Source organism: Pleurodeles waltl, chromosome 8 (assembly GCF_031143425.1).
Source record: "Pleurodeles waltl isolate 20211129_DDA chromosome 8, aPleWal1.hap1.20221129, whole genome shotgun sequence".
NCBI lineage: Eukaryota > Metazoa > Chordata > Amphibia > Caudata > Salamandridae > Pleurodeles > Pleurodeles waltl.
In genome coordinates, this window is record NC_090447.1 from 163,495,317 (window position 1) to 163,508,988 (window position 13,672).

The following is a 13,672-nucleotide window of genomic DNA, read 5'->3' on the forward strand; positions in this document are numbered from 1 at the left end:
GGGCAGGGTGTGGGTGTATCTAAAAAGTTGAACATATTAGTTTTACATGTTCAGGTAGTGAAAAAACTCTCAAATTCATTTTTCACTACTGCAAGGTCTATCTATCCCAGAGTTTAACATTTGGATTATCGTATTACATTTTGTACATTTAATTTCCATTAGGGAAGAGATAGCCCCCCCCCCCCAAGTTTGTTGTCTCTGGAATCACAATTTAAAATCCCAACTTAGGCTGAAGTCAGGTTTTAAATTGTAACCTTGAAAATACCACTTTCAGAAATTTGGCATTTTCTTACTTTAACCATTCTGCGCCTTCCGTCTGTCTCTAAATACATTTCTGGAGTGGGTGACAGCTGGGCCTTGTGGATTCCTTAAAGACAGTCACACACAAAGGGAGCTCAGGTGTGACTGACAGACCATCAAAATCCTGATGGGGCATCCTAGGCAGAATGGGAGGGAGGAGTTGATACACATACCTCAAAAGGCTGTGCCTTTTCCTACACAAAGGGCTTCATACCTCCTATAGTGATTCTAGAGCTAGGATAGGAAAGGCAGGGACTCTGTGTACTTCAAATGCCTCTCTTTGAAATCTCCCCCACTATAAAGGCACAAATGGGTATAAGTACTGGACCTCAGACACCACCAACTCAGTACATGTCTGGACCTGAGGACATTCTGTCAGAAAGAAGGAATGCTAGACTTTGCTGGAGTCCTGCTCTGCTTTGCCTGCCCAGCTGCCTTCTGCCCTCCTTCCCTGGGAGTAAGAAGGACTGGACCAGCATCTCTGCATCCCCAGAACCAAGTTGAGTCCAACGACTTGCTGGATTGCCTCCTGTCCTGAAATCTAATGGAAATCAAAGACTTCACATCATCCTGGACTTTGCTTGTTGAAAGTCTTGCCCTGCATAGTGGTGCCAATCCAGTCCTGGGCCCTTAGAAATGGGTATAAAGTGCTGCGGCTGCCAGAACCTGTGCATCACCAATTGCACCAGTCGGAACCAACACATCTCCCCTGCTGCTGAGGACAAGGACATTACATTACTGCTCTGCAGTTCGATTATGACGCATCATCTACATCCAGGTCTGCTCGACAAGGATGCATCCCAAAGTGCGCGCCTCAATGACGATGCATTGCCTATGAATCCTGAAGGTTTGGAACCAAAGCATTTAATCTCTGGTCCCTGCATCTCACCTCTCGACATCAACACAACCCTCGAACAGGGTACTTTTTCAGTGGGCCAAGGCTGGTCCCTGTATCTGCCCCACACTCCATCATGGTCATCCTGACTTATTTGACCCGTCTAGCACTACCAAGTAGCCCCAGTTGGGACTTCATGCTTTTAAGAACTACAACTAAATTTATACTTTAAAAATCCAAATCTGGACTTCTACTTATTGGATTGTTGTGGTTTTGGACTTGTTTTTTTCATAAAATTAAGATCTATTTTCCTAACCTGGTGGGGTATCTGTTGTGTGGTGTTCTCACTGTATTACCATCTGAAGTGTTGCACAAGTACTTCACACATTGTCTCTTAAGGTATGCCTTCCTTCTCTGTACCAAGCTACCAGAGTGTGAGCCAGGTTAATGTATAGTGTGTATGAGATTTACCCTGACTAGGACTGTGGTTCCTGTTTGAACAGGGCGCATGCCTATGCCAGCCAGAAACCCAATTTCTTACAGGAGGTTAAAGTATCTACAAGATCGATACTTCTAACCACAGATTCCTCACCTTTTGAACAGATACCAACAGAAGACCTGCCCAAAGATGGTGGGTCTGAGAAGTGAACTTACACCAGGAAGTCCTCCAAGATTAAAATGGGACAAAATGAACTTGAACACTGAGACAGCAATACAAGGTGGGGGTTTGGATGGATGCTCATTAAGTAGCCTTGTTGCTGCCCAACACCAGATCTCCACTCCTCATCAACACCATAGTACCAGCCTGGGTTCTGATGGAGTGAGCCAATAGGCCCTCAGAATGCTTCTTACTGGCCAGAGCATCACATAATTTTATCCAAAAAAATGATACATCTGGAAAAGGTTGTTTTCTGAACTGTCCACCCTGGGTTCCTTCGTCAGATCAAAAGAGAGCTCTTGGTTTTACATTGATCAAACAGAAGAAGCCCCTCCCCTTACAGGCATATAGCATGGAGAAAAATGCAGGAATCATTATAGACTGTCCAAGACAGAAGTGCACTACCGCTTTTGGAAGAAAAGATATATGGATCCAAAGCATCAATTTATCAGGGAAGAAGGTGCTATATGGAAGCTGTACTGAAAGCATGTGCAGCTCAGCACGCAGACGTAATTGCAATGAGGAAAATTCTTCATGGTCAGCAACCTCAAGGAACAGCTCTGCACAGGCTAAACTGGCATGCACATCAAGAACATGAGGACCAAGTTATGGTCTGTCTGTGGCATGATGAAAGATGTATGTGATCCCTTTAAAAAACTGCATTGGAAACACATCACAACCAATAATTTAAACATTAAGGCTTAGTCAGGCCAATGTAAAAAAGGTTGAAAAGGTTGACAAATAACCTTTAACAGCCCCCAAAGTAAAGCTTTTCCAAACCTGTGATAAAACAGACATCACAATTCCAGCTAGCTTCTCCTGATGAGGACAAAACTGACAGTCTTCGCACCAGGTCACAAACTTCACCAACAACCAGAAGTCAGTTTGAAAGACTAGCGCCGAGCTGCTAGGATTACATCCAACACTTCTGCAGGCAACGCAAACCCACCCAGTTGCTTTCACTCAATCTCTATGGATGGAGATGTATTATGTGGAGGATCAGGTACAGAATTCTGCACTGATACTATGGCAGTAGGTCCTCCTGAAGAGGTAGATGGAATAGAGGTCATAAGCCCATTTTCAGCAGGTTAGTGTAACCACACTCCTTGCACAATCTATAATTATCATGATGTGTTGAGCTCAGTTTTTTTAACCATATTCAGAAGGTCAGTGATGGAAAGGTATAGAGGAGATTGCAGTCACATTGTAGGCAGAACACATCTCTCAAGAAGCCTTGAGGCAGAAACACCAAGATTAAAGTATGTATTGGTATGTATATATCTCAAACCTATTTAGGAAGCAACTGATCTCTGTACATCACAAGTGGGGATTACACAACTACATTTGACAATTTCATTTTTTTTTTTAGGCACAAGGAGATTAAGGTCCTCATTAAAACTTTGGCGAACTGCAGTGCGGCCACACTCCCGCGGGCCATTATGACATCCCCGCTAGGCCGGCGGGCAGAACCAGAGTTTTCCACCTGCCGGCCCAGCGGGGATGTCGGCCGCAACATGGGAGCCGGCTCCAAATGGAGCCGGCGGTGGGGCGGCCGTGCGACGGGTGCAGTTGCACCTGTCGTGCTTTTCACTGTCTGCTGTGCAGACAGTGAAAAGCTGTGTGGGGCTTTGCCAGGGGGCCTCGTGACTCCCCTTCCCGCCAGACTTTCCATGGCGGTTCCTACCGCCATGAAAAGGCTGGCGGGAAGGGGACTCGTAATCCCCGGGGCAGCGCTATATGGGCCTCGCGATGCTGTTAGGTTCACATGTGGCGGACAAGACAAAGACTAGGATTTGGCGGCATGAGTATGTGGATGTTTACAAGTTACTCCATAGGGGAATACAGGCTAAGGAGAGCTCCAAGGAAGAAGAGTGGGAATTAGCTCGCCGGCCCAGGGTACCAATAACTATGGACAACTGGACCTCGGCTTTTCTGATATCTGCCAGTATCTATTGCGAACAAATTTCCCGACAGGGCCATCGCAATGTTTAAGCACAGACATTATACACAAAGCCCAAATGCATTTTGGGGGTTCACCTGGCTGAACTAGGACAAAGAGTTTCGGGCGCAGGGAAGCGTTAAGCCAGACAAGTTGTGGGGGGATGTGGACTCAGAATTATGGATGCAGTGGATGGCTTCATCACACTCCGCAGCATCAACACATACCGCTAGTGTCCTACCGGTGATATATAAGCCTTTTCAGTCCCGTCGCTGAGAAGTAAGAGATGGGCAGACAATTTGCGGTCTACCAAAGAAATGCCTCGGTGGTGGCAGATAAGTTGGCTAAAGAAGTGTTAGAAGGCAGAATTGTGGGTCCTTTTTTAAAATGACCTCTGGAGAATCTGATGATTTCACCTCTGGGTGTGGTCCCTAAAAAGACTAGAGATGAGTTTTGCCTCATCCATCACTTGTCATGGCCAGAAGGGGCATCAGTGAATGACTTCATCACGACAGAAGACACAAGGGTAGTGTACGCATCAGTGGACAATGCCATTCGGCTCGATTGTGGGTGTGGCAGGTGAGCTGAGCTGGCAAAATGTGTGATTAAAGCAGCTTTTCAGCTCCTGCCTATCCACCCTGAGGATTTTTCACTCCTGAGCATGCAGCTAGATGGGGCAATCTATGTGGACAGAGTCCTCCCGATGGTTTGCACTATTTCATGTGGGCTGTTCGAGGCTTTAATTACTTTCTTACAATGGGTTTTCAAGGTCAACTTGCGCATGGCACAACTACTCCAGGGTTTTCTCAATTTTGCATGCAGAGCAGTCGGGGGCAGAACATTTTGCAGGTGGCTGGGGCTAGCTATGTCCGGTACCTCCCTCCTGCACCACAGGATTCGTATGTTGGTGGGCATGAGAGAGGACATCAGGGTGTGGGAGACATTCTTGACACATTTCAATGGGGTCTCCATGATTTATCCGGAGGAGGACACGATATGGCAGGTACAGATATTCTCAGATGCAGCTGGCACCTATAGTTTTGGTCTTTTCTGGGATGGGAGGTGGCGTACAGAGACATGGCCTGAATGGTGGTTGACACAAGGCAATTGCTTTTCTTGAATGTTTTCCTCTACTGGTGGCCTTGACAGTGGGGGGGATGAGCTGGCCAACAGGACTGTAGTTTTTCATGTGGACAACATGACAGTGGTGGAACTTGTGAACAGACAGAGGGCAAAATACCTTAGGGTATTGCGATTATTGAGGTGTTTTATGCTCCTATGTTTATCTTTAAATGTCATCTTTAAAGCAGCACACATTCCTGGGTTGAACAATGCTGTTGCAGATTCCCTGTCTTGTTCACAGTGGCAACTGTTTTGCAGTTTAGCACCAGGAGCAGAGCAACACAAGACCCGGCAGACATTTGTGAGTGGGGGGTGTGATGGTCATTAGGCTGGTGGAGATGTCATTAGCGGAGTTTTGAAAGTTTTGAAGGGGATTTGTGCGTGAAAGACAACGGCATGCTTGAGTTCTGAACATTATGCTTTGCATTGTTCTTGATACTGAAAGGTTTGTCGCCCGCCACAATAGGTGGCAAATTAGCAGGCATTTCCTTTTATGGGAAATAGTTTTTTGGTTGCGACCCGGCCAAAGATTACATTTTGGGGAGAATATTGAAAGGTTGGGGTAGAGGCAGAGTGGGAACGAGCAAAGCGGCAAGGGAACCTATCACATTTTAATTACTGTTGGAGCTCTTGCATGTATTACCGGTTTGTTGTACAGATGTTCATGAAATTTCATTGTTCAGGTTGTGCAAGGTGTGGATGTTCATTGGGGGCATTTCGGGTGTCTGAACTCTGGGCTAGGTCTGTAGGAGTGAAAGTGCGAGAAGTATGCTTGCATGGGGGCGATTGGGCATATGGCTTAGAAAGTCAAAGACTGATCAGTTGGAAAGGGGGAAATGGTTGTGGTTGCGGAAAGGTGGAGATTCAGCCGCTTGCCCTGTTGTTGAGTGGATTTGTTTTTGGTCACAAGGGGTGCCATTTGGGGCTGATCTTCTGCTATTGCACCTGGGGAGAATGATCTGGTATGGCTTTCAGGGCTCACCCTACTGCAAAATATGCAATGTGACTTGGAGTTGCTTCATCAGAAGATGCATGGTACATGCTTAGTCTGGACTGAGTTTGAGCCTAGGAGGAAATGGAGGGCCACTGAAAAATGGGGCTATGGAAAGGGCTCGGAGGAAGGTCAATCGAGCAGTGAGGGTTTTCTGTTGGGCGCATGATATTAAGGTGCTGAAGCATGAGGAGATTACAGAGGGGGGAGGCAGGGCTTTTCAGGAATGATGGTGTGCACTTGATAGAGTTGGGCAGTGCATATTATCTTACAGAGCTTAGTTTAATTTGGGGGGATTTGTGGGGGGAAAAGATGTGGCTCAAGGAGAAAGTGTAAAGTTGTGCAATGTTGCAGTGGGTTCGTGGTGGGGCAGCAAAATGCCTAAAGGGTTTGTGCTGTGTGGCAGTAGATGGGGGAGGGTAGAGAGTCAGATGCGGGCTCGACCACCCTTCCAGGGGGAAAAAAGAAGCAGGTGAAGGTTGATAGCGTGGGGGATGTCTAAAGCAGGCATGGCTGAAAGGAAAAGGGGGATGTGTGGGGGAATGGAAGTGGAAGATGGGTGAACAGAGGAAAAGTGAGGGAATGAGTGAAAAGGAGGACTGGGGAGAAGTTCCAAAGGGATGGGGTTTTAAAAGATAGATTTTATTTTGAGTATGTTAAATGTTATGTATAAGATTAAATCTTGCCCTAAATAAATGACTTTTTACAATACATAAACTTGTGTCACTGACTGTGTCCCGAATCAGAGAATGAGGGTACACTCTAGAAATCACAAATTTACAGCCACTAGCACCATGAAGGCAATGCAAAATAGTAAGAAGACTAATGCAAAACAAATGAATATCAGACTAGGTAAGGCTACATGCGTTAAGTGAGAACGAATGATAAATAACACGTCTATTGATTTAATAGTTTGCAGGAGGGTTAATATGTTAGAAAGGCCTAGTATGTCAGGGGAATTAGGCTTTCATTGACCCCCCCACCTAAAGGAGCACATTCTATGCACAACATACCTGCATTTTGGCGCTTCGGTAAATATTGAAATACTCACCTGTAGAAAATATGATTTTTCTCGGGTCCTAAAATCAAACAAATCACATTTGTTAAACAAGAAAAACATTGATTGTTTTACTGAAACAGCAGAATAACAAGTTTGTAGCCCATTTTCTTTTTACAATTATCAGAATTAAACCATTTTAAGCTGCAATGTAATTTATTGGATTAATGTATTTTATCACATAGTTTGTTTCACTGATGTATCCAATCCATGACCAATACATCCTTGCAACTACAGATTATTGAGTAACACAACTACATAGTAGAGCTAATCCTATAATAAACTGCAGCTTTAGCTCCCTTTGAACAGGAGATCCATTTATGTAGGGGCACACATCTAGGTACAAAGGAACGGGGCAATGTACAGGAGAACAATGTACAACAGACAGACATGTGGGTACAGGACATGGAAGAAAGAAAAGGAAGACGTTAGTGTGGCGGTGCAGGGATAGCCTCTGGGTCCAGAAGAGAGGATTAGGAGACTGAGTGGGGTTGGCAGAGAGGTCCTGGAAAGTGTGAAATTCAAGGAGCGGCATTTTCCTGTCTCTTCAACACTTTTTTTTTTTTTTTCTAACATTGGGCTTAGATTTCACCCATTGCTTACCATTGGTTAGATTCATGGTCACTCTCATTTGCTCACTTTCTATTGGTCCTCTGCTATAGGCCTACCTCCTCTTGATGGGTTTTGCCTGTCCCTTGGAGCCTCAACACATTACTTGTGTCCTTCCACTGCTCAATATTTTAGGCACTAGTTAGGTTCGCTATCAGCTTTTGTTCTTAAAAAAAAGGAAGCTTAAAGGGGGCGTAGAGCTCCCCCCTTGCTTACTATTACTTACCATTGGTTGGCTCCTAAGTCCTCTTGTTTCCTTGTGTTCTATTGGCCGGTGTCTCTGCCTCTCCTCCAAATTCTTCCTGGGCTGGGCTTCAGTCATCCTCTTGCCCCAGCCGTGGAGCATAGACCAAGTATTGTTTTTTGTGGCCAGTGTCCTTCCACAGGGCACAGGATTTTTAAGGCACTCCTTTATCTTATTTATTTTTTGGCACAACCCACTCACCCTGCCTCCTTTGCTTTTTTTTAAACTTATTTTTTGTAGGTTTATAGTGCAAATTCGTCCAGAAGGTTTTTGACACTTTACATAAGCACTGTTTACTTTATGCAAGGACACATTCATTTTTGTATTTTTTTTGGCACAGAGAGCTTCAGTCATTTGCCCAGAATCACAGGATGTTGAGCCGATGCCAGTATTGGAACCTGGCTCCCCAGTTCCACAGGCGGCAGTTCTTGCGTAATGCCACATCCTCTTTCTAAAACAATAACAAAGCCAAATAGCTCACACAGAGCTATTTGGTGTTGTTAATGATTTAAAAATATATATATTGGACATCAGTGTGGGCTGCTGTGCAACATGACATGAAATAAACAAAAAAAGTGCTATGATGCGGTAAATGCTGGCCACACCATAGTGCTTTGTTTTTTTTTATTGCTTTGAGCCATGTTGCACAGCAGCCTTTGGTGCTGTGCAATATCTTTGGAGAAACACTGACAACGCTAGATGAAATCTACTGGCTTTGCCAATGCTTGTTTTTTTCTTTGTGTTTACGCACTCTACAAGTGTCTGTCATCTGACTCCCTCATGTACCTCTTCCCTTTCTGTAATCCTCCCTCCCCCATCCATTTTGCTTACCCTATTTGCACTCTTTTCCACATCCATTTTTCTTGCCCCACTCTCCCTTCCCCATCTTTGTTTGCTGCCCTCATACATATTTGCTTGCCCTGAAGCCCTCTCTCTTTCTGGTTGTGGTCAGTGTTGTTGCTTGCCCCTATCTACTCTCCTTTCCTCTTCTGTTGGTGTCCTTCCCTCTGGGGTAGTCCACGCTCACCTGTCATCCTTGTATTTTGTCCATGTTGTTGCCTCCCAACCTCTCTTGTGCATCAGTTTGCCCGCCGCTGACCTTCTATTGTAATTGTATTGTATTGTAATCGTATTTATATAGCGCTTACTACCCCTGACGAGGCGTCGAAGCGCTTTTCGATGAGTAGCACGCTACTCCGGTACCCAACAAGAATTAGTGATGGATTAGTATAATTTAATAAGGAGTACAGTTTTAGTATTATTATGAGTTAATTTGAGTTGCGGATATGAGAGTTTGTTAGTTAGATTGACTGGAGTAATGGAGGGGTGGAGGAGGAAAGAAATCCAGAAGTGTTAATTTGGAGTTTATCCTTCATTTGCTCAATCCAAAGGCTTGAGATGAATAAAAGGGGGGCGGAGGGGAAAGAGGATGTGGAAGGGTTAGGGAGAGCATAGTAGCAGGGTGAGATGAATGCAGGAGAATTTAGTAGGGTTGTGTGGGAGGTCACAGAGGTAGAGTGAGGTTTGGTGAGTTAGATGTGGGGGTGGAGGGATGAGCTTAGGCAGAGATATTTAGGAGATGGAAGTGGTCGAAGGGATTTGGGATGAGTCCGAGTGAGAATGGAGGATAGTTTGATAGAGACATGACATAAGAGCGATGAGTAGATAAGTGTGATAAAAAGAGAGCAGAAATTCATAGAAACATGCCAGGCACAGAAACAACATATACACATATATATATATATATATATATATTTATACACACACACACACGACTATACACACACATCTGCACATACAATACATAATTAGAAACATGGGTAAAAAATACTTAGTCGTCCATCCATCATCCTGGTAAAAAGGCGGGAACTCCCCCACCTACCTCGAGGGTGGACGGGGCGTGGCCCAGCGGGCGGAGCCCACAGGTGCTCCACAAAGGGAGAAACCCTCCACTATGTGTCTCCAGCAGAGGAAGACAGAAACCGCGCGTCCCAGTCAGACACAGACCACGCTCCAGCACATCATCAGCTCACCTCCAGGAAGGATTCCAGATCCCCTCCGCCATGGGATCTCTGAGCGCACAGCCCCGCCCCGCCCCATCCCTGCTAAGCCCAAGAGCCAGGGTGGGCCGTCCTTTCCAGAAGGTGAGCTTCAAACCGCGGCATCTGCCGCGTCCACATTGTACACTAGGGTACGTGATGGGCCACGGGGGCAAAACATCTTCAGCAACCTTGTGTGCCCCCGGCAATGTCATTGCCACTAGTGCGTCCCCGCGGAGATGTCCTCGCGCCCCTGCGCATCAACGACGCACCACGCGAGTCGGCGGCAAACGCAGTGGGGTCGCCTTGGAAAGCTGTCCATCATTCTGGCAAGAGGTGGGAAATTCCCCTACCTATTTCGAGGGTTGACGGGGCGTGGCTCAGCGGGCGGAGCTTACAGGTGCTTCATAAAGGGGGAACCTTCTACTCTGTGTCTCCAGGAGAGGAAGATAGAAACCGCGCGTCACAGTCAGATACAGATTATGCTCCAGTACATCATCAGTTCACCTCCAGGAAGGATTCTGGATCTTCCTCTGCTATGGGATCTCTGAGCGCACAGCCTTGCTTTATCTTTGCCAAGCCCGAGAGTTAGGGTGGCTTGTCCTTTCCAGAAGCTGAGCTTCGACTGCGGCACCTGCTACGTTTATATTGGTAAGTGCTTCCTTTGAGGTTTAGTTTCTGTAAAATGAGCATTGTGGCCTACACAACCGGAGTATTTTCTACGAGTATGTCAGTAAGCGTTACCTAGCATGTTTTATATACCCTGTTTATATTGTACAATAGGGGTACGTGATGGGCCACGGGGTAAACGTCTCCAGCAACCTTGTGTGCCTTTGGCAATGTTATTGTTACTAGTGCGTCTTTGTGGAGATGTCCTCGTGCTTCTGCGCATCAACAACACACCACCGGAATCGGCGGTAAAACGCAGTGGGGTCGTTTTGGAAAGCTGTCCGTCATCCTGGCAAGAGGCGGGAATTCCCTACCTACTTTGAGGGTGGACGGGGCGTGGCTCAGCGGGCGGAGCTTACAGGTGCTTCATAAAGGGAGAACCTTCTACTCTGTGTCTCCAGGAGAGGAAGATAGAACCCGCGCGTCACAGTCAGATACAGATTACGCTCTAGTACATCATCAGTTCACCTCCAGGAAGGATTCTGGATCTTTTTTTGCTATGGGACCTCTGAGCGCACAGCCTTGCTTTATCTTTGCCAAGCCCGAGAGTTAGGGTGGCTTGTCCTTTCCAGAAGCTGAGCTTCGACTGCGGCACCTGCTACGTTTATATTGGTAAGTGCTTCCTTTGAGGTTTAGTTTCTGTAAAATGAGCATTGTGGCCTACACAACCGGAGTATTTTCTACGAGTATGTCAGTAAGCGTTACCTAGCATGTTTTATATACCCTGTTTATATTGTACAATAGGGGTACGTGATGGGCCACGGGGTAAACGTCTCCAGCAACCTTGTGTGCCTTTGGCAATGTTATTGTTACTAGTGCGTCTTTGTGGAGATGTCCTCGTGCTTCTGCGCATCAACAACACACCACCGGAATCGGCGGTAAAACGCAGTGGGGTCGTTTTGGAAAGCTGTCCGTCATCCTGGCAAGAGGCGGGAATTCCCTACCTACTTCGAGGGTGGACGGGGCGGGGCTCAGCGGGCGGAGCTTACAGGTGCTTCATAAAGGGAGAACCTTCTACTCTGTGTCTCCAGGAGAGGAAGATAGAACCCGCGCGTCACAGTCAGATACAGATTACGCTCTAGTACATCATCAGTTCACCTCCAGGAAGGATTCTGGATCTTTTTTTGCTATGGGATCTCTGAGCGCACAGCCTTGCTTTATCTTTGCCAAGCCCGAGAGTTAGGGTGGCTTGTCCTTTCCAGAAGCTGAGCTTCAACTGGGGCACCTGCTACGTTTATATTGGTAAGTGTTTCCTGTTGAGGTTTAGTTTCTGTAAAAATTAGCATCGTGACCGAACCAACCGGAGTATTTTCTACGAGTATGTCAGTAAGCGTTACCTAGCATGTTTTATACGCCCCGTTTATATTGTACACTAGGGGTATCTGATGGGCCACGGGGTAAACCCTATGTCTATGTCTATGTTCTTGCACCCAGCCCCTCCCTCACAGCCCCCTTTGTCCATGTTGCCCACTTTACAGCCTGCTTGGATGATTCCTTAATTTATGATTGATTGTGGGATTTAAATTGCATGACATAAAACAATAGGTTTCATGTGCCCAGCGTATACCAGTAGGGATATCAGAAAATACTGTGATGGCTTGTGTTCCTTTGCTACTAGCCATAGTCTCATTTAAGTATTAGAGGTTTAGAAGATATCCTAACGACCCTTCAGCTTATCCGAATGACAGTGAGCAGAGAGAGCTGGATCGATCAAGTGGATTGATTGCTCTTGAAGCAAGAACATTTCCGATGTACCTGCACACTGTTTAGCTGTGATATCATGAAATTTGACCTTTTCACACATTTTGGTGCTACTTGGTTGAAATCGTTTAGTGACAAAATCAGTATGTTTTCTGCCTTGCCTCATTCAAGTTACGAAGGGAAGTGCTAGCTTTAGTTGAACAGGAAAGGCATATGTTTTATTCTTCCTAATGAAGACTGATAAGTCTCCTAAAGTAAAACCTTGACTTCTAATCAGAACCCAGAGGCCATATCAATAATTTTATAATGTGTGCAGTGCAGTACTATATTTATGAACCATTACTCCTGCCTGGTGGAAGGTGGATTTATTTGTTCAAGTGAAATAATAAACTCTCTTTAAAAACAGTACCAACGGTCCCCAGAAAAAGCACAACAGAAAAATGTTAGATGGTAGTAGGCATCTTTTGGAATTGCTATTTTTCACTCCCTACCTATGAAATATGTTAACTTTATTTTAAAGTTTTGGGGGCTCCTTGGGTGTTCCCCTAATATCAAGCAATGCACAAAACTCCTGAAGCTCAAGTCTTTTATACTACTGCTAAGCTGTACAAACTCAAACTGAATGCATTCGGGTGTTGATCTCTTTCTCTATAGTCTTAGTAAGTGCACAATGATTCCATTGCATGTTTATGGCAGGTAATTGGATTGAGGATCAAGAATGCCTTCTACAAGTACTTAGTGCCAGCGGTGGCTTCTCCGTTAGGGTGGTGGAAAATCACCCCCCCCCACCAGCAGCAGAAGCTGTAAACCATTTACAACAAAATGATAATAAACTATGTTTATTATCATTTCATTGTGAAAGGGGCGGGGCCTTGTGGGGTGACCTGGACGAGCGGAGTGCACTGTGCACTCCCCTCAGCGCGCATGTGTGATCTCTCCAGCCCGGCACTGTATTGCTGGGCTGAGAGCAGGCACAGGCTCCTACTCTGCCTTGGAGCGCCCTGGCTGGTAGGTCCCAGACAATCCTAACACTGCTCTGTGCAGCATCTGGATTGGCCCAAGGGCAGGCCTGGAGCCTGTGCCTGCCTGCCGTGATGAGGGAAAGAGGAGCAGTGTGGTGCGGTGGCAGAACAGGTAAATTTTTATTTTTTATTAAATGTTCCCCCACGCAACACCGAACTCCCCCCCACTCCAGCGTGCCATCCCCACCTCGCCTCCTTGTGAGCACAGTGAGCCGCGACTGCTTAGTGCACTGAGAAGCTAGAAGCAAAAAGTGACTGTCAATGCCCGGGTACCAAGTGATCTGCATCATTAGGGTTAGACAATGACACCAAATGTAGCATTGGATGATTATTAAATAAGCCCTTGAGGCTTCAAGGGCAGCATATTGAGATACTTGCAGGGAGAGGGAAAGTCACCATTTTATCCCAACTGTGTATATTTGATAGCATAATAATTTTGGGATAAAATAATGGGTCTCCAGTAATTGTGTAGGATTGGTTATAATG

The 13,672-nt window shown here is 45.9% G+C and overlaps 1 protein-coding gene across 2 annotated transcripts in view; it reads right to left on the bottom strand.

Moving 5' to 3' along the window:
• The window catches only part of NOX4 (NADPH oxidase 4), a 759,149-nt gene that overhangs the window by 562,079 nt on the left and 183,398 nt on the right, over positions 1–13,672 (bottom strand). For both annotated transcript variants that reach the window (XM_069204008.1, XM_069204009.1), the window contains exon 6: positions 6,897–6,924. In XM_069204008.1, the coding sequence (XP_069060109.1) occupies positions 6,897–6,924 (28 nt within the window). The remainder of the gene's footprint in view (positions 1–6,896; positions 6,925–13,672) is intronic.